Source organism: Atheta coriaria, unplaced genomic scaffold (genome assembly GCF_025399875.1).
Source record: "Atheta coriaria isolate IRGN ID8LTWV9N9 unplaced genomic scaffold, Caltech_Dcor_3.1 hic_scaffold_10_pilon, whole genome shotgun sequence".
Taxonomy (NCBI): Eukaryota; Metazoa; Arthropoda; class Insecta; order Coleoptera; family Staphylinidae; genus Dalotia; species Dalotia coriaria.
This window is the reverse complement of record NW_027045452.1, coordinates 6,679,924-6,699,419: the sequence shown is the minus strand read 5'-3', so window position 1 is coordinate 6,699,419 and position 19,496 is coordinate 6,679,924. Positions and strand designations below refer to the sequence as shown.

Sequence of the window (19,496 nt, the reverse complement as noted above, 5' to 3'; positions counted from 1 at the left end):
GTTTAAAATAATAACACAAAGTAGTTTTTAATATGAAAACATTGCTAAATATTGATTTATACCTGATTTAATAGGTGCCGATCATGCTCGAAGTACCCGGACGGTTTATACAATCCGAAAGGTTAGAGTTAGGTCGTGATTCTTCACTATCAGCCATCTTGCCTCATTGATCGTGAGCGGCCTGCGACTGAACACTACTTGTAAAGAAAATCGTTCACTGGGGTGTGTACACTATGTTAAAATGTTGTTTTGTTGCTTATTTTGTAAGATACTTTTCTAAAAAGTTCTAAAATACGAATTCGCTTATTTTTAATGCGCAATAATAGCAGTACACTAGTTGTTAATGCAAGTTATCTCCGTCAGATGGCGCTGCGTGTTTGAAATTTGGCAGAATATAATACTCAGACCGAATTACTTCTTAAACTTCAAACAATTCACAATAAACAATACTCAAAATGCCTACATTTTGTATTGTTAAAGGTATATTATTATCATGCCTCCACGTTCACCTTCCGAAATCGTCCCGGATGCTGAACTTCTCACCGAAGATGAAATCAGGAAAGAAAATGTTAAAGCAATAATGGATATCATGTTCCCAACTGCGTTGGATTATGTAAAATGGCTGGCGCGTCGTGGATTGATCGCAAATAAACTTTTGTGCATTCAATGCAACATATACTGCAGTTTTACAATATCTAGAGATAGCCGCGACGGACATATTTTCAGATGTAGACTATGTTCAAAACGCAAAAGTTTGCGTCATAATTCATTCTTTTCGAAGAGTAATCTAGATTTAAAACAATTGGTTGTTATTATGTTATGTTGGGCAAATGGCCGCCTACAAAAGGACACAGCAGTGGAAGCACGAACTTCCGGACACACTATGATAGACTGGGCTAATTATTGTCGTGAAGTATGTGCTAAAGACCTCATAAAACATCCGCCATTGCTGGGTGGTTATGATGAAGAAGCAGAATCACCACGAATTGTTGAAATTGAACTTTCTGAGGATTTAATGCGAGGAAAACGTCAACGTGGGAAGATACGCGACACTAGATGGGTTTTAGGAGGTGTTGAACGAAAAACTGGCAGAGCTTTCATTGTAGAAGTTAAAGAAATGCATCGAAAGAGTATTATTTCAATAATTCAAGAGTAAGTTAATAATTTTATTAAAAATTTGTTTTATTTTAACACAATTTCATCGTTTTAGAAATATTTTACCGGAAACTATAATCATAACAAATGATTCAGACGTTTTCAAAGATCTCGATAAAGTTTCCAATGGAATTTATCAACATTATACTCTGGATGGACAAGAATTAGTCGATGAAACTGACAGTGATATACATTTAAACTCAATTAGGAGTTTATGGTTGCGTACACGAGCAAAAATTCGTGAACAATGTGGAACTGTCGAAGGAATGTTTGCTTCTTATTTAAATGAATTTGTATGGAGAGAACAGCATAGAAATGGCGATTCTGACTTGTTTTCTGAGTTTATACTTTGTGTTAGACGACAATATCCTGTTTAAGTTATTGGAGCACAAGAATGAGGAATTGTTTTGTTAGATTTTTATCAGATTTATAATCGAATATAAACTTGTTTTGATTTATGTCTTAGGAATTGTGTTAGTAATCCTATCATTGTGCATACATAACCTGTTTAAATGTGATTGCTTTGGGAGATTTACGACTTGCGATTTTACGACTGCAATTGAATGAAAGCAGTCTTGTTTTCTTCATGCGCACAAAGTGGTTGAAATGAAGAAAATAACGGGAAATTGGCAATATTCTGGAACCCGGAACATAGTATTGGATAGTATTCAATGCGTAGAATAGCAATAATTACATTTTTGTTTTGTTTATGCAACCAATTAAGCACTGACACACTTTAAACCTATTTTAATTGATAAATGGAATTGAAATAGCGTTTATTACGTTTGTAAATAACAAAACACTTGAACTTCAAGCTGTGCATAATTACTTTCAAGTCGTTAAAGGTTTTAAGAAGACTTCTGCCGTACAAATTTAATTCAGCGTGGTAAATGTGAAGAATACCTTTGCAAATCAACATAAACTTTAAGGTTATGAAAGGTTAAGTACTAAAAAACTTTTCGTACTTCAATTTTACAGTTAAATAACAACAATTAGAATTTTTTTTTATTAAAAAGGTCAACATTTTTATACAATCAACAAGAAACCGAAAACAATACTAATAAATTATCAATAGTAAAGCGTAAAATCAACAAACGCTTTCAATTAATTTATTGTTCAATCATTTAACACTCTTTTATTACTCCATTCAGATGTCTTTGAGAATGAAAAAAATCTCTAGTTTATTGAAAATATATACTGTCTGAGCGCTTTGAATGATTACTATATTTGTCAAAACGGCGTCGACGCGTGCGTGGAAAGTAGCTTAGAAAATGAAACACGCTATTAAACCAAAGTGCAAACTGCAATCGAGAGAAACCGGCGCGAGCGGCGCAGAAATCGAAAAGGAAATTGTGCAAAACGAGGAAAACGTTATACGTGCAGGATTGGTACGCGGTGCTAATTATTGCTCTTTTGACACGGGAGCAATGAGTTATGATTTTAATACGAGATGCAAAACAAGCAGAAGGAATAATGCTGTCATAAAGGAGGTTGATGGTGAGTGAAAGATTAAACAAGCGTGAATCGATCAGAACCTAACCTAAAATTAAAATAGTTTCAAAGCTATTCACCTTTGGTTTTTATCAAGAAAAATTACTTAAATGAAAGCGAAAGTGACAGAAATGTTAATTTTAGGTTATTTTTGTTTAAAAAATAAGAAAAAATAAGAAAACAAGCAAAAATTGGTTGTTTTTGGTCAAATAACGTCAAAAAACTTTTTTATAACCTAAAAATAATAAGCAATGCTTTTATATTTGGTTATTTTATAATATTATAATCTTTTAAGACTATTTATATGACTAAAACACTCTGTATATCAATTTTTAAATACTTTCTGTGAAAACTATGTCATATTTTACGATGAAACCTTAATAATTTAATTTTTCCACTTATGGCTTGACATTTCCAGACCAATTACGTTGTTTTTCATTCCGAGCCGATAAACAATTAACCGCGTTCGCCGTGCAGCCATGTTTAATTTTAATTGATATCCACTGCGTGTCTACGACTCTATCTTAATCTCAAACTGGTATCATTTATCAGAAATGTAATAATCAGAGGAACTAAGTGATTTGCAAATGAAACTCATGCTCGTATGCAGATTATGTTTATATCGCGCGGCGCTTGTAAACTTTTAAGCATTTAAAAGCAACTAAACGCTTTCAGATTTTATTAAAGACAAGCCCGTCAATGGCGTCAATGCCAATGTCAGCTGCGGCGAGGAAAGCGAGAAAATATGCGAGCTGCGGGTGACGGAAGCGAACAGATTGGATGTGGATGCAATCAAATCAAACGAAAGCAAAAGAGGAAAGCAATGGGATATTGTATGGACGCGTGTGCTGGTTATCGGGTTTTTTCATCTCGCAGGATTGTATGGTGCAACGTTGCGGTATGATGCAAAATGGCAGAGTCAAATATTCGGTGAGGAAAGTTTATTTTTGTGTTGGTAGGGGGCGCTGAGGGTGTATGATGTATGAGGTGTAGTGTAGTAGGCAACATTTTATACAAAACATTGTCAGTAATATTACGGTTTGGTACAGGGTTATGTAAATAACACGTTATTTAGTGCGATATATTGATTTGTCTATGAGTAGAGGGCGCTGCAGTTGTATAACAGTCGTAGGCAACTTTATATGCAAAAATATCAGTGAAATGTCAAAATAACTTATAAACATTAATAATTTTGAAAAAAACACATTTTATAAATAAGGTTATGTTGTTTGACATCAACTAAGAATCCATAATTATTAATATCACATATATTTTCATTTCCAGGTCGTATAATCGCCGTTTTATCAAGTTATTCAGTAACAGCTGGCGCCCATCGCCTCTGGAGTCACAGATCATACAAAGCCAATTACGCCTATCAAATAATGCTGATGTTATTAATGAGTTTCATCTATCAGAATAGTATTTACGTATGGGTACGTGATCATCGCGTGCATCATCAATTTTCCGAAACAGATGCCGATCCACACAATGCGAAAAGAGGTTAAAAACGCATAAAAAACACTAAAACAAACATAAAATTTAATTAATTTTAATTTAATTAAACTTTAAGGCTTTTTCTTCAGCCATGTCGGATGGCTAATGCTAAAAAAACATCCGGATGTGCGACGCAAAGGCGGCTCAGTGGACATGACCGACTTAGAGGCGAATCCGATCGTCATGTTTCAACATCGGTAAGATGAAAATGCATTTAAATCAAAAAGTATCAAATGTAAATTAATGATAACGCAATGAAATGCATCCGATTGAATTACCAATGCATTGGCATAGCGACAAACGAAAGCAAAACAAGCATTATGATAAATGACAATAAGACAAGCATGAAATATGTTTAAGCAATCCGCAATGAGCAATAACTAACGAAGCTTTTGCTTTGCTTTCTTCATCTGCAGCCTCTTAAAGTAAAATAGTTGTTACTTTTACTTTAACCTATAAACTAATCATAAACGACAACAACATGATTAAACAGTTGATTTATGTTTTCTTCTTGCAGACATTATCATAAATTGATATTCCTCAACTGTTTCTGTATTATGATGTTTGTTCCTTGGTATTTTTGGAATGAGAGCATCAAAGTTGCATTTTTTTATATGACAGCTTATCGATTGTTGATTATTTTGAATTTTACATGGGGAATTAATAGTTTGGCACATATGTATGGGTATAAACCGTATGATAAGTAAGTTTTTCATAAATCTAACCTCACATAACATAATATAACCTAACTTAACCTAATTTAACCTTTTATATCCTAAAAACTTAACCTAACCTCTCAAAACCTTTCATAACTTAATTTAACTTAACATAACCTTAAAAAAACCTTACATAACCTCTTAAAACCTAACATAACCCAACTTAATCTAACAAAATTAACCTATCTACACATAATTTTACATAACTTAACCTTTTACAACTCAACATAACCTCACCTAACTTCTAATAACCTAAAAACCTAACCTAATAACTTAACTTTTCACAACATAACCTCTCTTAACCTCTCATAATCTCAGGTAACTTAACCAAATCTAATGTCTCTTTAATTTATATAGCAGTATTGGCCCGGTTGAAAATTCCCTAATGTCTTACTTGACGTTCGGTGAAGGCTTCCACAATTACCATCACACATTTCCGTACGATTACAAAGCCGGCGAATACTCAACGGACGGCAGGAATACCACAACCAAATTCATCGACCTCTTTGCGTCGATCGGATGGGTGTGGGACCGTAAAACAGCCGGAGATAAAATTATCGCCGAAAGGAAACGCCGTGGAGACGGATACGATAATCACGAGCGTGGTGCGTCCAAACGCTTTATGGATATTGCACGTGTATTATTCATGTGCGCATTTTACGGTTACATTATTTAGGATTAGTATTAGTATTAGGATAATACAGTTATAGTCATAAATTTATATTTAAGTTAGTAAAATTTGTGCGATTGATGCGATATGACGTCTTTAAAAAAAATCAAAATGGCGGAATAACAAATCTATTATTATTACATTATGTTACGTGTGATTACAATGATTGATGATGAATTGAATAACGGAAGTAGGAATCAAGGAAATAAGCTGGCTGAGTTTATTAAACCCTTTGTTGTTAAAAACCACGCGTGACCCGAAATCTAAAGTTCTAGAAAGCTTCCGATCAACTTCGTAATGAATGTGTTCGAATTTCGTCGTCGCTGCGACGTGATGAGTGCACATAATGAGTTTGCGATTCTTTTGTATCCGCCAGTTGAGTGCGTGAATTGCATTTGTATTGTCAAGATTTAATCACGCCGGCATCACGCCATCTTGACACGATATGTCTATTAACCTAATTTATGCACTCGCAGATTATGATTTTTAGGTTAAAACACAAAAAATTCACTGCGTTTCTTTCTATTAACATAATTTCATCATAAATAAATAGAAATGCATTACGAATGTCACAGTGATTGTGATTTATTGCATTTGCGAGTCTTGAGTGTGCAAAATTTTAGGTTATGAACATTACTATGTGATAACACACTTATAACGTACTTTTAACACACTTAAACACATAAAATATTAATATTTTATTAATATGAAACCTTTAGACTCCCGCTTAATTATATAACCAGAATGTCATGAATGCTTAATGTCTGTAATCGGTTAAACACGTGATGGTCAATTATTACCTGTTAATGATAACCACAATCATTAAAAACACATTAATCTATACCCTATTAATTTATCAGAATCTACTTTCACCTAAATTCCATGAATTTCTTTATTTTTACGATGATGTTAAACTAACCTCAAAATATAACCTTAAAAAATGATTTATATGAAGTGCACTGACCCAATTAGCATTACAAGTTAATATTTATGACAATACCTTTCACAAAAATACGATATGCAAATCCGATTATGAATTGCATTGCATTTCCTGAAGCGCATCCACGGGAAATTAATTACCAATGCATGTGGAGCACGCCGAAGCGATAAAAAACCAATCGAAGCATTAATTGCTCTCTGAGTATTCGCGTCTTCCGCACAGAGTGTTTAATCATGTCTTCCTCGAGTCTTTTTAGTGTAACAACAACAAAAACATCAAAAACAATCAAAAAAGACGCAGAAAACTCAAAAAAACATAACAAATCAGAATATAAATGGGAAATTGTTTGGTTAAATGTAATTTTATTACTTTTATTACACCTTGGAGCATTGTACGGCTTTTATCTAAAGTTAACATCACCAGATCATGGTTATCTCAGCAGTGCAGCGTGTAAATTCTTCGCTGTAGCTGCAAGTATCGGAATAACAGCCGGAGCGCATAGATTATGGACTCACAGATCATATAAAGCATCATTTTCTGTGCAAATCATATTGATGATCATGGCTACTTTAACATATCAAAACAGTGTTTATATTTGGGCAAGAGATCATCGTTTACATCATAAATATGCTGAAACAGACGCTGATCCTCATAATGCAAAGCGAGGTTTCTTTTTCAGCCATATTGGATGGTTAATGGTTAGAAAACACGAAGAAGTAAAACGTAAAGGTCTCACTCTCGACATGAGTGACTTGGAAGACAATCCGATTGTGATGTTCCAACATCGCCATTACGGCAAATTAGTGCTGCTAATTGCTGTCATAATGCCCATCGGCATCGAACGGCTGCTGATTGGTGCGCCGTGGCGGGAGACCATTTTTATCTATACCATCTATCGGTATGTTGTTTCGGTGAACACCACTTGGTGTGTCAACAGTTTGGCGCACTTGTACGGGCATAAACCTTATAATACGTAAGTTAGCATAAAAATAAAAAAAAAATTATAAATTTTCTTTTAAACCACGATTTTTAGTAAAATAGGACCAACTGAGAACCCACTGATGAAAATAATTGGTATGGGTGAAGGCTTTCACAATTACCATCACACATATCCATGGGACTACAAAGCCTCTGAGTTTATCAACGATTATCGCAATCCCACGACGATTTTAATCGACTTTTTAGCGAAGTTAGGTTATGTTTGGGACCGCAAAACAGTTTCACAAGATATAATCAATAAAAAAATCATCAAATCGGGTGACTTTTCATCGCGGGATGATCATATGCTACGTGACAATCTCACAAAGACAATTTGGAATCTGATTTACATGATTTTGTTGTGTTCGTATGTAGTTTTAGCTTAGAATCAACTGTAGAATTACTACAATCAATGTCATTGGTCAGTCGGTCACTAAAACAGTAATTTTGATTGAAATCATGAATAGTTTCGGAGTGTAATGACCTTTTCACAGCAAACAAAGGACGAGAATTTGCATTATTAAATGCTGAGTGATTTTTACTTATCTAAGACTATCTATAAATATCAAGCGCGGAAAAAATCGAGTGCCTAGTTGTTCACGAACGTTTTATTAGATTAATAGTGGTGCGAGCGCGACGCGTAAGATGAAAATCGAAGCGATTGATTCAGCGACGCTCGCCAGTTGCATTCAATCGCAACAGATTAAAATGGACGAGTTTACGAGGCGTAAGGGAGAACTGCACAATGAGAACTTTGCGAGCATTCAGCAGATTAAGAATCTTACGAATGGTGCAGCGGATGTGCGCAAGCGTAAACTGTCAACGCCACAAAATGGCGGAGATGATTCACTGGTTGCCGCTGCAGAGTTAAACACAGATAATACTGATAATACTGACATAGAAGTAAAACAAATTGAAGATGATAATGAGAATAAAGTTTATAAATGGGATATTGTCTGGACGAATGTCATCCTTCTGGGAACTTTACATGTTTTTGCTCTTTATGGTTTTTATTTGCGTTGTTTATCTGTAAATTTGATGTCACTGCCATCTACAATCAGTAAGTGTTAATATTTTAGGTTATAAAATGATTTTAAAAGTTTTTTTTATTTTTTTTATGTTTTAGCTAAGATATTGGGTATAATTGGGACAATTGGCATCACAGGTGGCGCTCATCGCCTGTGGACTCATAAATCATACAAAGCCAACACTGCACTGCAATGTTTATTAATGTTTATGGCGACGTGCACCTATCAAAACAGTGTTTATATCTGGGCGAGAGATCATCGCTTGCATCATAAATGTTCTGAGACTGATGGTGATCCACACAACGCAAAAAGAGGATTTTTCTTCAGTCATGTCGGATGGTTGATGGTTAGGAAACATCCAGAGGTTATGAAGCAAGGGAAAACAATTGATATGAGTGATTTGGAAGCGAATCCAATCGTTATGTTCCAACATAAGTATGTGATTTGAAAAATGTTTAAATTAATGTGATTTAAATTAATAATTTTATTTTGTGGTTATGTAGATATTACTACCCGTTGGTATTCCTGTGTGCGGTTATGTTACCTTTCACAATCGGAATCTACTACAATCTTCCATGGCAAGAAGCATTTTTCATCTGTGTATGCTACAAATATGTTCTTTCTGTCAATTTGACTTGGTGTATCAATTCATTGGCACATTTATACGGACAACGACCATATGACAAGTAAACATAACCTATTTTTACTACTATTACATAACATAAATTTATATGATTTAAATTTTATAGAAATATTGGTCCAACTGAATCGCAAATCATGAGATATTTGGGTTTCGGTGAAGGTTTCCATAATTATCATCACACATTCCCGTGGGATTACAAAGCAGCTGAGTTTGGATCGGATACACGTAATTTAACCTCGACATTCATTGATTTCTTCGCGTGGTTAGGCTGGGCTACGGATAGACGTGTGGCGACGCAAGAATTGATTGAACAAAGATTTGAACGTACTGGAGGACCAGGACGGGAGTACCACATGATGAAACATAACCCTGATCGGACGTTCCATAATATTGCTTCGTTCTTAGTTGTCTTTTGTTACCTCTACATCATTTAAATGTTAGAAGATTATTTTTATTGTAATGTAATTTAATTTAATGTAATGTAATGTAATTTTAATGATTATTTTTGATTTATAAGCTTATTTTGCAAAAACTTTATATTTTGAGGTTAGTTTTTAGGAAATGTATGCAACCAGGTTATTTCCATGTTTGAGGTTAAGTTTTCTTCATAAATTTAACATTATAAATGTTGTAACAAAAACTAATAGACAAGTATTAGTAATTGTAACCTAAAAAACTAAAAATTAAAGTTTTTGAGGTTATAAAGTAATAAATCAATAAAATTTTAAGAACAAATTAATTAATATTTGGTGTTTATGTGATAATATTTGTTTCCAAAGAATTTATAACAATTTTGACACAATTTTTGTGCAAATTAAGTTATTATTTCGTGGTTTTTTCTTTGTGTATTGATTTTTACATTTTTTAAGTTTATTTTTTTAAAAAGTTCATATTTAGAGGTTAGTTTTTAGGAAATGTATGCAACTAGGTTATTTTCATGTTTGAGGTTAAGTTTTCTACAAAAATTTAACATTATAAATGTTGTATCAAAAACTAATAGACAAGTATTAGTAATTATAACCTAGAAAACACACAAAAAATAAGTTTTTGAGGTTATAAAGTAATAAATCAATAAAATTTTAAGAACAAATTAATAATGTTTTGGTTGAACTGTGATAATATATATTTTCAATAAATTCATAACAATTTTGACACAATTTTAGTGCAAATTAAGTTATTATTTCGTGGTTTTTCCTTTGTGTATTGCTTTTTACATTTCTTAAGTTTATTTTTCAAAAAAAAATTATATTTAGAGGTTAGTTTTCAGGAAATGTATGCAACCAGGTTATTTTCATGTTTGAGGTTATGTTTTCTACATAAATTTAACATTATAAGTGTTTTAACAAAAACTAATAGACAAATATTGGTAATTATAACCCAAAAACCAAAATATTTTGGTTTTTGAGGTTATATAGTAATAAATCAATAAAATTTAAAGAAAAAAAAATAATAACTTATCTATTTTGGTTCATATCACATAATATTTTGATATTAATGATTTATTAACAAATTTAACACAATTTTAGCGAAAAATAAAATTATTCTTTTGTGGTTTTCCAATAGTGAATTGTTGACTTGCTCTAATTCTATGTTTCTTTCGATTTGACGCGTCTAATTGCAATCAGTTGCAATCTCTGCACTTGCTTGTTTTCCTTTCTCCGGCTAGTGACTGAATAACTGACAATCTTCATGATATATATCACGATACAAGCGCAGAAATGTTAATAACCGGCAGTAATTGTTATTTCCGACAAGTTTACAAGCCTAAACCCCAACAATCAACAATCTCCTGTTCATATTCCTCAAAAACATAAACTTTTCAACAATATTTCCACACAGAAGAAAGTTATTTATGATATTTTAACATTTTCCATTACCCATCATGAAAACACTTTATTTTGACAATAATTTACCGGCAAATTTCCCAAAAATAAATAGCTGTGAGATAAATCATCAATAAGATGAAGAATAAGAAGGAGGTAAGTGGGAGTCACCATCCGAGAAAGGACGCAACCGTCGTCTAGGTCACGGTTAAATACCAGGTACACTCGCCGCAAACGGCACTTGTTACAGACTCAGCCAAGCACGCCGGCGGTGCGAAAGTGCAACTTGTAATCATCGCGTGTTACCAACTCGTAACCAGAGTGCCGTCTATTCATCATATAATCACTTAGTGCAGTTACCATCATCAACTTTACATCAAGATGATGTTAAATTACGTCAAGTACGGTCTTTCGGAAGATCCAGACCCTAAATCTCAAATCGGAATAATCAAAAACCCTGTTGAAGAAAAAATAATATTAAAATCACGACAACCGTCAACAATTAATACAAATGTCATCGAAGACACACAGGAAAAGAAGATTTACAAGAAAGAATACGTCTGGTGGAATATTATACTCCTTGGCACGTTGCATATTGCAGCTGTGTATGGTTTATGTTTGAAATTTGATCATTTTGGGGCGAATGTATTCGGTACGTACAACAAAACCACATATATTTACTAGATTTGTGTATAATAAGTTGCCTATATTGCAGGTAAAGTAATAGCACTTTTATCTACGCTGGGAATCACTGGTGGCGCTCATCGTTTGTGGACACATAAATCATACAAAGCAAATTGGACCGTGCAGATTATTCTGATGTTCATGGCGACATTAACCTATCAAAACAGTATTTATATTTGGGCGAGAGATCATCGCATGCATCATAAATACTCGGAAACAGATGCTGATCCACATAATGCAAAAAGAGGTTTCTTTTTCTGTCACATGGGTTGGTTAATGGTCAGAAAACATCCGGATGTGATTGAAAAAGGCAAAACAATCGATATGAGTGATTTGAAAGCAAATCCATTGGTTATGTTTCAACATAAGTAGGTTATAACTTAGGTTAGACACACATAACCTATATTTTTTACTGTTTTTGTTTTGTTTTTGTTTAGATATTATTATCCGTTGGTATTTTTGATCGCTGCGGTGATTCCGTCGTGTTTCGCACATTATATTCTTGGTGCATCGTGGGAAGTCGCCATTTTCCATGTGACCATCTACAGATACATTGTTTCGGTTAATTTGGTGTGGTGTATCAATTCAATGGCGCATTTATACGGAAATAAACCATATGATAAGTAATATTTTTAATTTTTCATAAAAATATTAATATTTATTGTTTTTTGTTATATAATTATTTATTTTTAGAAATATTGGTCCCACTGAATCAGGAATGATGAGAGTTTTTGGTTTTGGTGAAGGATTCCACAATTATCACCACACATACCCTTATGATTACAAAGCAGCGGAGTTTCATAATGATTCGCGTAATCTGACGACGTTTATGATTGATTTCTTCGCGTGGATAGGTTGGGTGACAGACCGGAAGACTGTGTCGAGAGAGGCCATTGATGCAAAATGCGCGCGCAGTGGAGGAGGCGATCGTGAAATGGATATGCATGATCCTTATAAAAAAGGTCTACAGGAATATTAAATCGTTTTTATTGATTTCACTATTGCTATTTATAGGCTAAGGTTAATTTATTGTAATTGTATCGTTTAAACAAGAGATGTGGAATTGTTAAAATATTAATTTCGTTTATAAACTTAATGTTAATAAAAAAAATTAAAATAATATGTTTTTGTATGCTATATACAAGATAATATTCATTATTCCCTGAAGTGGTGATATTTTAGTTGCCTATACGCACCTCTATTAATGATACAATTTTTAAAACGTAGAGGGCAGTATAGAACGTGTCATGAGGATCGCTCAGATCGCCATTTTATAATTTTTCTAATAAAAAGCAAAAAATTCATGGTAATGCATTGTTTTTAGTCCAAATATTCACAAGTTAAAATTTGTTATTCCTTTAAATTTAGATATTTTAGTTGCCTCTATGTATTTCTCTAAATAACCTCACTTTTAATACGTAGATGGCAGTGTAGAACGTGTCACGCCATTTGTTCAGACCGCTATTTAGTAGTTTTGTTATAAAAACTAAAAATATCGACGTAATACAATGTTTTACTCCAGGAAATTCATTATTAGTATTATTCGAGGTCGGGTGCAGAAGGCTAATAACCTACTCACCCTAAATCAAACCTATTACTGAAACTTCAACTAAGCAAACCCGGACGGATAATACGAGGACGACCCTGGCTAATACTAAACACAAGATACGTTTCGGCTGCTGGAACGTGCAAACGTTATACGAGAGCTCCAAATTGCAGCAGGTAACTAAGGAATTTCTCAAATATAATCTACATATTTTAGGTATATCAGAAGTACGTTGGTTGGGGAAAGGAGAACATCCCACACAAGGTGGAGAACGACTACTTTTTTAGTGGTAATGAATCTGGAAAACACGAAAGCGGTGTAGGATTTCTACTCAGTAAACATGCTAAAAAGAGTCTAATCTCATGGACACCAATAAACGAAAGAGTAATAACAGCAAGATTCTACACCAGGTTCAGAAAAGTAACTTTTATCCAATGTTACGCCCCAACCAATAACGCTTCTAAAGAGGATAAAGATGAATTCTATGACATCCTCGAGAAAACTATAAAAGACGTAAACAGCGGTGACATAAAAATTCTCATGGGCGACCTTAATGCGAAAGTAGGCGCTCAAAACGAGAATTTGGAAGAAATTATGGGAAAAAACGGCGTTGGGCAGATTAACGAAAACGGCACATACTTCACACAGTTCTGCTCCAACGCGAACCTGGTAATAGGGGGTACGCTGTTCCCCCACAAACAGATTCACAAGACAACGTGGGTCTCGCCAGACAAAAAAAACCCACAACCAAATCGATCATATCACAATCTCTAGGAAATGGAGATCGTCATTACTCGATGTGAGGAACAAGAGAGGTGCTGATGTAGCCAGTGACCACCACCTAATAGTTGGCACATTGAGAATAAAACTAGCAGTACCCAAGCAACCAGCCGATATGAAACGAATAAAACTAAATATAGAGAAGCTACGCATTCCACAAATAGCAAAATCCTTCAAGGAAAAAATGCAAGAGACAATAAACCAAAAATCAGCACAAAAATGGGAAAATATGGCCGACAACATCATTGAAGTCGCCAAAACAACAATTGGAGTGAAAAGCAGGCAAAGGAAAGAATGGATCAGCGAAAACACGTGGTTGCTGATAGAAGACCGAAAGAGGAAAAACACCTGCTACCCAAAATCTTTCGCAAGAATATAGGGCAGCGGCACAGGTAGAGTACACAGGCCTTTGCCAAAAGGTCAAAAGGGAAGCCAGAAGAGACAAACGCAGGTGGATAGATGATATTTGCAGACAAGCAGAAGAAGCAATGCTCAACAACAACTCGAGAGAACTTTACAACCTCACAAAGAAACTGGCCAATAAGTACTCTACACGCACACACTTCATTAAGTCAAAAAACGGCCGCCTGTTAGTTGAGTCAGACAAGCAGCTCGAAAGATGGAGGGAACATTTCTCCGACATGCTCAGCGCAAACGAAACAATTAACTGGGAGCCAGAGAATAACCCAGGTAGACAACTGAACATTGACTCGAACCCGCCTTCAGTCGCGGAGATAACTGCAGCTATAAAGACGCTTAAGAACAACAAAGCAGCAGGAGCTGATAACGTTCCAGCGGAACTACTAAAAGTAAACGCCACATGGATGGCAAATGAACTATACCACTGTATTAAGGAAGCATGGAACAACAACAAGATTCCGACCAAGTGGAAAGAAGGGCTAATCATCAAGCTTCCCAAAAAAGGTAACTTGACCGAGTGTAACAACTGGCGTGGCATAACGCTATTAAACACAATTAATAAGATTATCGCGAAAATCGTCCAAACAAGATTAGCGGAAACTATAGAAAACACCCTGCGCCCGAACCAAGCAGGTTTTCGGCCGAATCGCTCATGCATCGATCATATCAATACCCTTCGTATAATTATCGAGCAATCAGTAGAATGGCGATCACCACTATTCATCGCCTTCATCGACTTTGAGAAAGCATTCGACAGCCTGAACCACGACGCTTTATGGAGGATCCTTAAGTCGCGAGGTGTACCAACAAAGATAATAAGCATCCTGCAAGAACTCTACACTGATGCAAACTGCAGTGTGTTACACAACGGTGAAAAAGCGAAAGTTTTACGATACACAGAGGAGTAAAACAAGGATGTGTCATATCCCCATTACTATTTAACATCGCCTTAGACTACATACTAGCAAAGGTAGACCAGAACAGGGATGGGTTGCGCTGGACACTAACCTCGCACCTCAGCGACCTGGATTACGCCGACGACATCTGCCTGATGTCACATACGTTCGAAGGCGTGAGCCGACAGCTAACAACATTAGCAAGGGAGGCAAGTAAAATTGGCCTAAGAATAAATATTGCCAAAACAAAAGAAATGCGTATAAATACAAACAACACCTTAAAACTCCAAATAGATAATACGGAAATAGAAGAGGTCAAGGAATTCCTATATCTAGGAAGTATAATTGACATAAAAGGGGGGACCGACGCAGATATAAACAACAGAATAAAGAAAGCCCAGCAATCCTTCAGAATGCTGAGCACAGTATGGAAGTCAAGCGTCTATACACTAAGAACAAAACTGCGCATATTCCGCACAAATGTAAAATCCACCCTTTTATATGGATGCGAAACATGGAGGTCAACGAGCTCAAGCACACACAAACTCCAAACCTTCATAAACAAGTGCTTGAGAATGATCTTGCGCATATTCTGGCCAATGACAATCTCCAACGATGAGTTGCACCGTCGATGTGATGAAACTCCCATTATAAATCAAATACGCAAGAGAAAATGGGGGTGGATTGGGCACATCTTGAGAAGAGACGCCGGAGATATCGCCAGAAATGCGCTAGAATGGAACCCACAGGGGAAGAGAAGGGTTGGTAGACCGGCCAATACCTGGCGAAGATCCACAATAGAGGAGCTCCGAAACCAAAATATGGGCTGGAACGAAGCAAAGGCGGTTGCCCGAAACAGAGTCCGTTGGAGGGCGCTTAGTGAGGCTCTATGCTCCACATAGGAGCCAAGAACATTATATATATATATATTATCTGAGGTATTTTTTGATTTCCTTGTAAATAATTAAACATTTCTAGACTTCCAATTGCTATCAGCAATACCGTAAATATTTTGGTATTGATATGTATTGTTTTTGTGGAAATATACTATGATTACATACCGGAAATATGTAAAAGAAACACTGTTATAATAAACAACAGTAAAAATCAATCCCCACTTTAGAAAACTTGAAAAAAAACAAATACTAAGTAACAAAATAAATTCATGCAGTCGAAATAAGTAGACATAAACATAGAACTCCACAGATTGATGTAAAAATAAAAATTAAACAAGATGAAACATAAATTATTGACTAAAAGTGATCCGGAGCTAAAGAAAACTGTAAAAGTTCGATATGTGTGGTCAAACATCATGGTACTCGGAGTTTTACACCTTGCAGGATTATACGGCATGTTTCTAAAGTTCCAAAATATACCAGCAGATATTTTCAGTAAGTAATTACGTTTAAAAATCTCAAAACCTTCAAAACCATTAAAAGCAATTTTTAATTAAAGTGATAATTTATGGAGTAATATCAACACTGGGCATCACTGGAGGTGCACATCGTCTATGGGCTCATCGTTCATACAAAGCTAACACATTAGCACAAGTTATTCTTATGTTTATGGCGACGTGCACCTATCAAAACAGTATTTATATTTGGGCGAGAGATCATCGCTTGCATCATAAATGTTCTGAGACTGATGCTGATCCTCATAATGCAAAAAGAGGATTCTTTTTCAGTCACGTCGGATGGTTGATGATGAAAAACATCCTGATGTTATCAAAAAGGCAAAACAATCGATATGAGTGATTTACAAGCTAATAAATTAGTTATGTTTCAACATAGGTTTGTTTTTCTAACTTTTTTAATGTTTATAACCTAAAAATATTACAATTTTATGTTAAATTAATTTATTTATGTTTTAGGCATTATTATCTCTTAGTTCTGTTGATTGCAGCTGTGTTGCCATCTTGTTTCGCGCATTACGCACTTGGCGCATCGTGGAAAGTCGCCATTTTTCGTGTAACGATTTACAGATATATTATTTCCGTTAATTTGGTATGGTGCATCAATTCTTTAGCACATTTATACGGAAATAAACCATATGATAAGTAATTATATGTTTTCATAGTGTTTTTCTTAATAAAAACAATAAATGTAACGTTTTTATAGGAATATAGGACCAGTCGAACAAGGTTTTATGCGTGTGGTTGCCTACGGTGAAGGGTTCCATAATTATCATCATACATTCCCACAGGATTACAAAACCGGAGAATTTCACAACGACACGCGTAATTTAACCACAATCATGATTGATTGCTTGTTTTGGTTAGGCTGGGTCACCGACAGGAAAACTATATCAAAGAATATCATCGATGCAAAATGCCTACGTTCAGGAGGAAACAATCGAGAAATCAATACAACAAAAACTCGAAAAATTATTAAAAACATTAAATATTTAACTTTAAACATAATATTCTTGTCTATTATATAAAAATAGAGAAATATTAAATTAATTATTAATTAAATTAAATTAAAGGAAGATAATAAATTTTATTTTGTTATTGATAATAATTTGCAACCACTCTGAATGCCCCACATCCGTAAAACCACCAAAGGTGGCCTGAACGATCATCGTGACAATATTCACACTCCGAAGAGTGAAAAATATTGCAGCCTCACGCTCAAGATGTGGAGCTATATCTCATCATCATGGTTGCAATAACTCAACACGTTTGTGAAGAGTATGCGAAGATATACTACAGAAATGATCCTGTGAAGTATGATCTTAATTTTACAGTGGAAATACGAATGTATACATAGTAAAATGTTTAAGTTTTATTTTGAGACGTATTCACAACGCCATCTATATTTAACTGTATATAACAAACAGAGGAAATATAAAGTCGAAATACATATTATCAGTAGTAATGACCTTCAACTTGTAAAAAGTCGAAATATTAATATAAATTACTATTGCTTGGGTATATTTAATTTTATTGAATAAATTGAATCAATTTCAAAACAAAAAAATGTTAAAACTTGAATATTCTTATTTTCTTTTCAACAAATTAAATAAAAGAAGTCTAAGGGGCTGTCCATTAATCACGTGATCTTTTTTTGTCATTTTTTGGACCCTCCCCCCCCGCCCCTTTGGTGATACGTCGTGAGGTTTAAGATTAATGGACAATCCCTAAAGTGATGAAAGGGAAGCATCTGGAATGCTCTGGTGGAGTCATCAGACGCGTAGGACGCTAGGTATTGTCAGCTACCCGCAAATAGTAGTGGGGTAAAAGTTACGTAAAAGCACATTGTACCTTTTTAATACCTAGTGTAATCCACTACTTTTACTTGTTATTGTAACCTAACCCTAGGATATAAGTAAGTCAAACACAATCTCCCTTGAACACTCAGTTTTCTCCTCACAAATGTAAAAATACTTGTTTGAACACTGGTCGTCATCCCACTGATGACTATTGATGTTAGAAATAGTAAGACAATGCTGGGATCCATGGTTATTGGGTTCCCCATAATACCAATTCTTGTATCTAATTGGTTGTCCTGTGCTCATCCAAACAAACTCTCCTTCTTTGGCTTGATCAGTTCCCGAAGTCCAATAAACGTTCTTAGTTGATATCCAACTACCAATTAAGTTTCCAATATCAATTTGTTCGGCTTCGGAATTTATTGTTGCTAATGTCATGTTTTTCAAATGACAAGCATGGAAAGCAGCAAACCAATTCAACTGAAAGTGATGTATGTGGTTAGGAGTTGAATTTGTTTGTTAAATTTGGTAATGATGATCATACCTCGGTATCATTAAACAAAAATATTCTTTTGAGGATACTGCAGGTGTTAATACACACACGAATAGAATTAATAACACTTTACGTGTAAATATTTGTGATGTTGCAGGAGTCATTGTGATTGTGTTGTAATGGAGATGTTAACTGTTCCGATTTGTTTTACAACTGAATGTGTGGTCATTATGCTTTTGAGATACCAATAATTGTTATCAATTTGAGGTCAAAGATTATAAAACTAGCAAACTTTGTATCTCAACATGGAAATACAATGTATTTTGTGCTCCCTAATTAACTATCGAATGATGGAGACACTTATGTCAATCAACCTAACCTAAATACCTAACATTTTTCCCTGTATTATTCATTGTGCTATCGATATATTAATAACCAGTTTTGCCCGTGACTTTGTCCCCGGTAGTGTTTTAATAAAAATGTAATTCGTTTTTACTCTCTTGTTCTAGATATAGTATGTTTCAATTCT

General features: G+C 34.7%; 6 protein-coding genes, 2 long non-coding RNA genes and 1 other non-coding gene across 9 annotated transcripts; 7 read left to right on the top strand and 2 right to left on the bottom strand.

The window, feature by feature from the left end:
- The first annotated feature begins 102 nt into the window (after nucleotides 1-102).
- On the top strand, nucleotides 103-1,613 carry LOC135800459 (male abnormal protein mab-31-like). The gene is made up of 3 exons (XM_065313703.1): nucleotides 103-222; nucleotides 481-1,152; nucleotides 1,211-1,613. The coding sequence occupies exons 2-3, from the start codon at nucleotides 494-496 to the stop codon at nucleotides 1,530-1,532; spliced, it is 981 nt and encodes a 326-aa protein (XP_065169775.1). The 5' UTR covers nucleotides 103-222; nucleotides 481-493; the 3' UTR covers nucleotides 1,533-1,613.
- An 813-nt stretch (nucleotides 1,614-2,426) lies between these two features.
- On the top strand, nucleotides 2,427-6,093 carry LOC135800824 (acyl-CoA Delta(11) desaturase-like). The gene is made up of 6 exons (XM_065314153.1): nucleotides 2,427-2,652; nucleotides 3,322-3,576; nucleotides 3,931-4,146; nucleotides 4,217-4,337; nucleotides 4,658-4,843; nucleotides 5,214-6,093. The coding sequence occupies exons 1-6, from the start codon at nucleotides 2,427-2,429 to the stop codon at nucleotides 5,530-5,532; spliced, it is 1,323 nt and encodes a 440-aa protein (XP_065170225.1). The 3' UTR covers nucleotides 5,533-6,093.
- On the top strand, nucleotides 5,689-7,830 carry LOC135800823 (acyl-CoA Delta-9 desaturase-like). Its single transcript, XM_065314152.1, has 3 exons — nucleotides 5,689-5,716; nucleotides 6,854-7,439; nucleotides 7,500-7,830. Exons 1-3 carry the CDS (start codon nucleotides 5,689-5,691, stop codon nucleotides 7,828-7,830), a joined length of 945 nt encoding a protein of 314 aa, XP_065170224.1.
- A 259-nt stretch (nucleotides 7,831-8,089) lies between these two features.
- On the top strand, nucleotides 8,090-9,549 carry LOC135800821 (acyl-CoA Delta(11) desaturase-like). Its single transcript, XM_065314151.1, has 4 exons — nucleotides 8,090-8,484; nucleotides 8,545-8,907; nucleotides 8,976-9,158; nucleotides 9,222-9,549. Exons 1-4 carry the CDS (start codon nucleotides 8,090-8,092, stop codon nucleotides 9,547-9,549), a joined length of 1,269 nt encoding a protein of 422 aa, XP_065170223.1.
- A 1,618-nt stretch (nucleotides 9,550-11,167) lies between these two features.
- On the top strand, nucleotides 11,168-12,742 carry LOC135801046 (acyl-CoA Delta(11) desaturase-like). The gene is made up of 4 exons (XM_065314409.1): nucleotides 11,168-11,590; nucleotides 11,654-11,990; nucleotides 12,060-12,245; nucleotides 12,316-12,742. Exons 1-4 carry the CDS (start codon nucleotides 11,320-11,322, stop codon nucleotides 12,599-12,601), a joined length of 1,080 nt encoding a protein of 359 aa, XP_065170481.1. The 5' UTR covers nucleotides 11,168-11,319; the 3' UTR covers nucleotides 12,602-12,742.
- A 316-nt stretch (nucleotides 12,743-13,058) lies between these two features.
- LOC135800367 (uncharacterized) lies at nucleotides 13,059-14,284 on the top strand. The gene is made up of 2 exons (XR_010550142.1): nucleotides 13,059-13,090; nucleotides 13,145-14,284. It is a non-coding gene; the product is annotated as an uncharacterized lncRNA (long non-coding RNA).
- A 1,379-nt stretch (nucleotides 14,285-15,663) lies between these two features.
- Nucleotides 15,664-17,765, top strand: LOC135800365 (acyl-CoA Delta-9 desaturase-like). Its single transcript, XM_065313584.1, is given in 6 exon segments — nucleotides 15,664-16,655; nucleotides 16,720-16,965; nucleotides 16,968-16,985; nucleotides 16,988-17,054; nucleotides 17,135-17,320; nucleotides 17,382-17,765. Coding segments are annotated over 6 exon segments (996 nt in total). The 5' UTR covers nucleotides 15,664-16,498; the 3' UTR covers nucleotides 17,704-17,765.
- Nucleotides 17,766-17,789: 24 nt separating this feature from the next.
- LOC135801545 (small nucleolar RNA U3) lies at nucleotides 17,790-17,999 on the bottom strand. The gene has a single exon (XR_010550389.1). It is a non-coding gene; the product is annotated as a small nucleolar RNA U3 (small nucleolar RNA).
- A 521-nt stretch (nucleotides 18,000-18,520) lies between these two features.
- LOC135800366 (uncharacterized) lies at nucleotides 18,521-19,179 on the bottom strand. Its single transcript, XR_010550141.1, has 2 exons — nucleotides 19,019-19,179; nucleotides 18,521-18,954 (listed from the first exon to the last, which is right to left on the bottom strand). It is a non-coding gene; the product is annotated as an uncharacterized lncRNA (long non-coding RNA).
- Between the last annotated feature and the right edge of the window lie 317 nt (nucleotides 19,180-19,496).

Coding starts and splice junctions, on each gene's coding strand:
- LOC135800459 (XM_065313703.1), top strand. CDS start 494: ATGCCTCCACGTTCACCTTCCGAAATCGTCCCGGATGCTGAACTTCTC. Junction 1,153..1,210: donor ATTATTTCAATAATTCAAGA/GTAAGTTAATAA, acceptor TCATCGTTTTAG/AAATATTTTACCGGAAACTA.
- LOC135800824 (XM_065314153.1), top strand. CDS start 2,427: ATGAAACACGCTATTAAACCAAAGTGCAAACTGCAATCGAGAGAAACC. Junction 4,338..4,657: donor ATCGTCATGTTTCAACATCG/GTAAGATGAAAA, acceptor TTCTTCTTGCAG/ACATTATCATAAATTGATAT. Junction 4,844..5,213: donor GGGTATAAACCGTATGATAA/GTAAGTTTTTCA, acceptor TAATTTATATAG/CAGTATTGGCCCGGTTGAAA.
- LOC135800823 (XM_065314152.1), top strand. CDS start 5,689: ATGATTGATGATGAATTGAATAACGGAA. Junction 5,717..6,853: donor TGATGAATTGAATAACGGAA/GTAGGAATCAAG, acceptor TACACCTTGGAG/CATTGTACGGCTTTTATCTA. Junction 7,440..7,499: donor GGGCATAAACCTTATAATAC/GTAAGTTAGCAT, acceptor CACGATTTTTAG/TAAAATAGGACCAACTGAGA.
- LOC135800821 (XM_065314151.1), top strand. CDS start 8,090: ATGAAAATCGAAGCGATTGATTCAGCGACGCTCGCCAGTTGCATTCAA. Junction 8,485..8,544: donor TGTTTATCTGTAAATTTGAT/GTCACTGCCATC, acceptor TGATTTTAAAAG/TTTTTTTTATTTTTTTTATG. Junction 9,159..9,221: donor GGACAACGACCATATGACAA/GTAAACATAACC, acceptor TAAATTTTATAG/AAATATTGGTCCAACTGAAT.
- LOC135801046 (XM_065314409.1), top strand. CDS start 11,320: ATGATGTTAAATTACGTCAAGTACGGTCTTTCGGAAGATCCAGACCCT. Junction 11,991..12,059: donor TTGGTTATGTTTCAACATAA/GTAGGTTATAAC, acceptor GTTTTTGTTTAG/ATATTATTATCCGTTGGTAT. Junction 12,246..12,315: donor GGAAATAAACCATATGATAA/GTAATATTTTTA, acceptor ATTTATTTTTAG/AAATATTGGTCCCACTGAAT.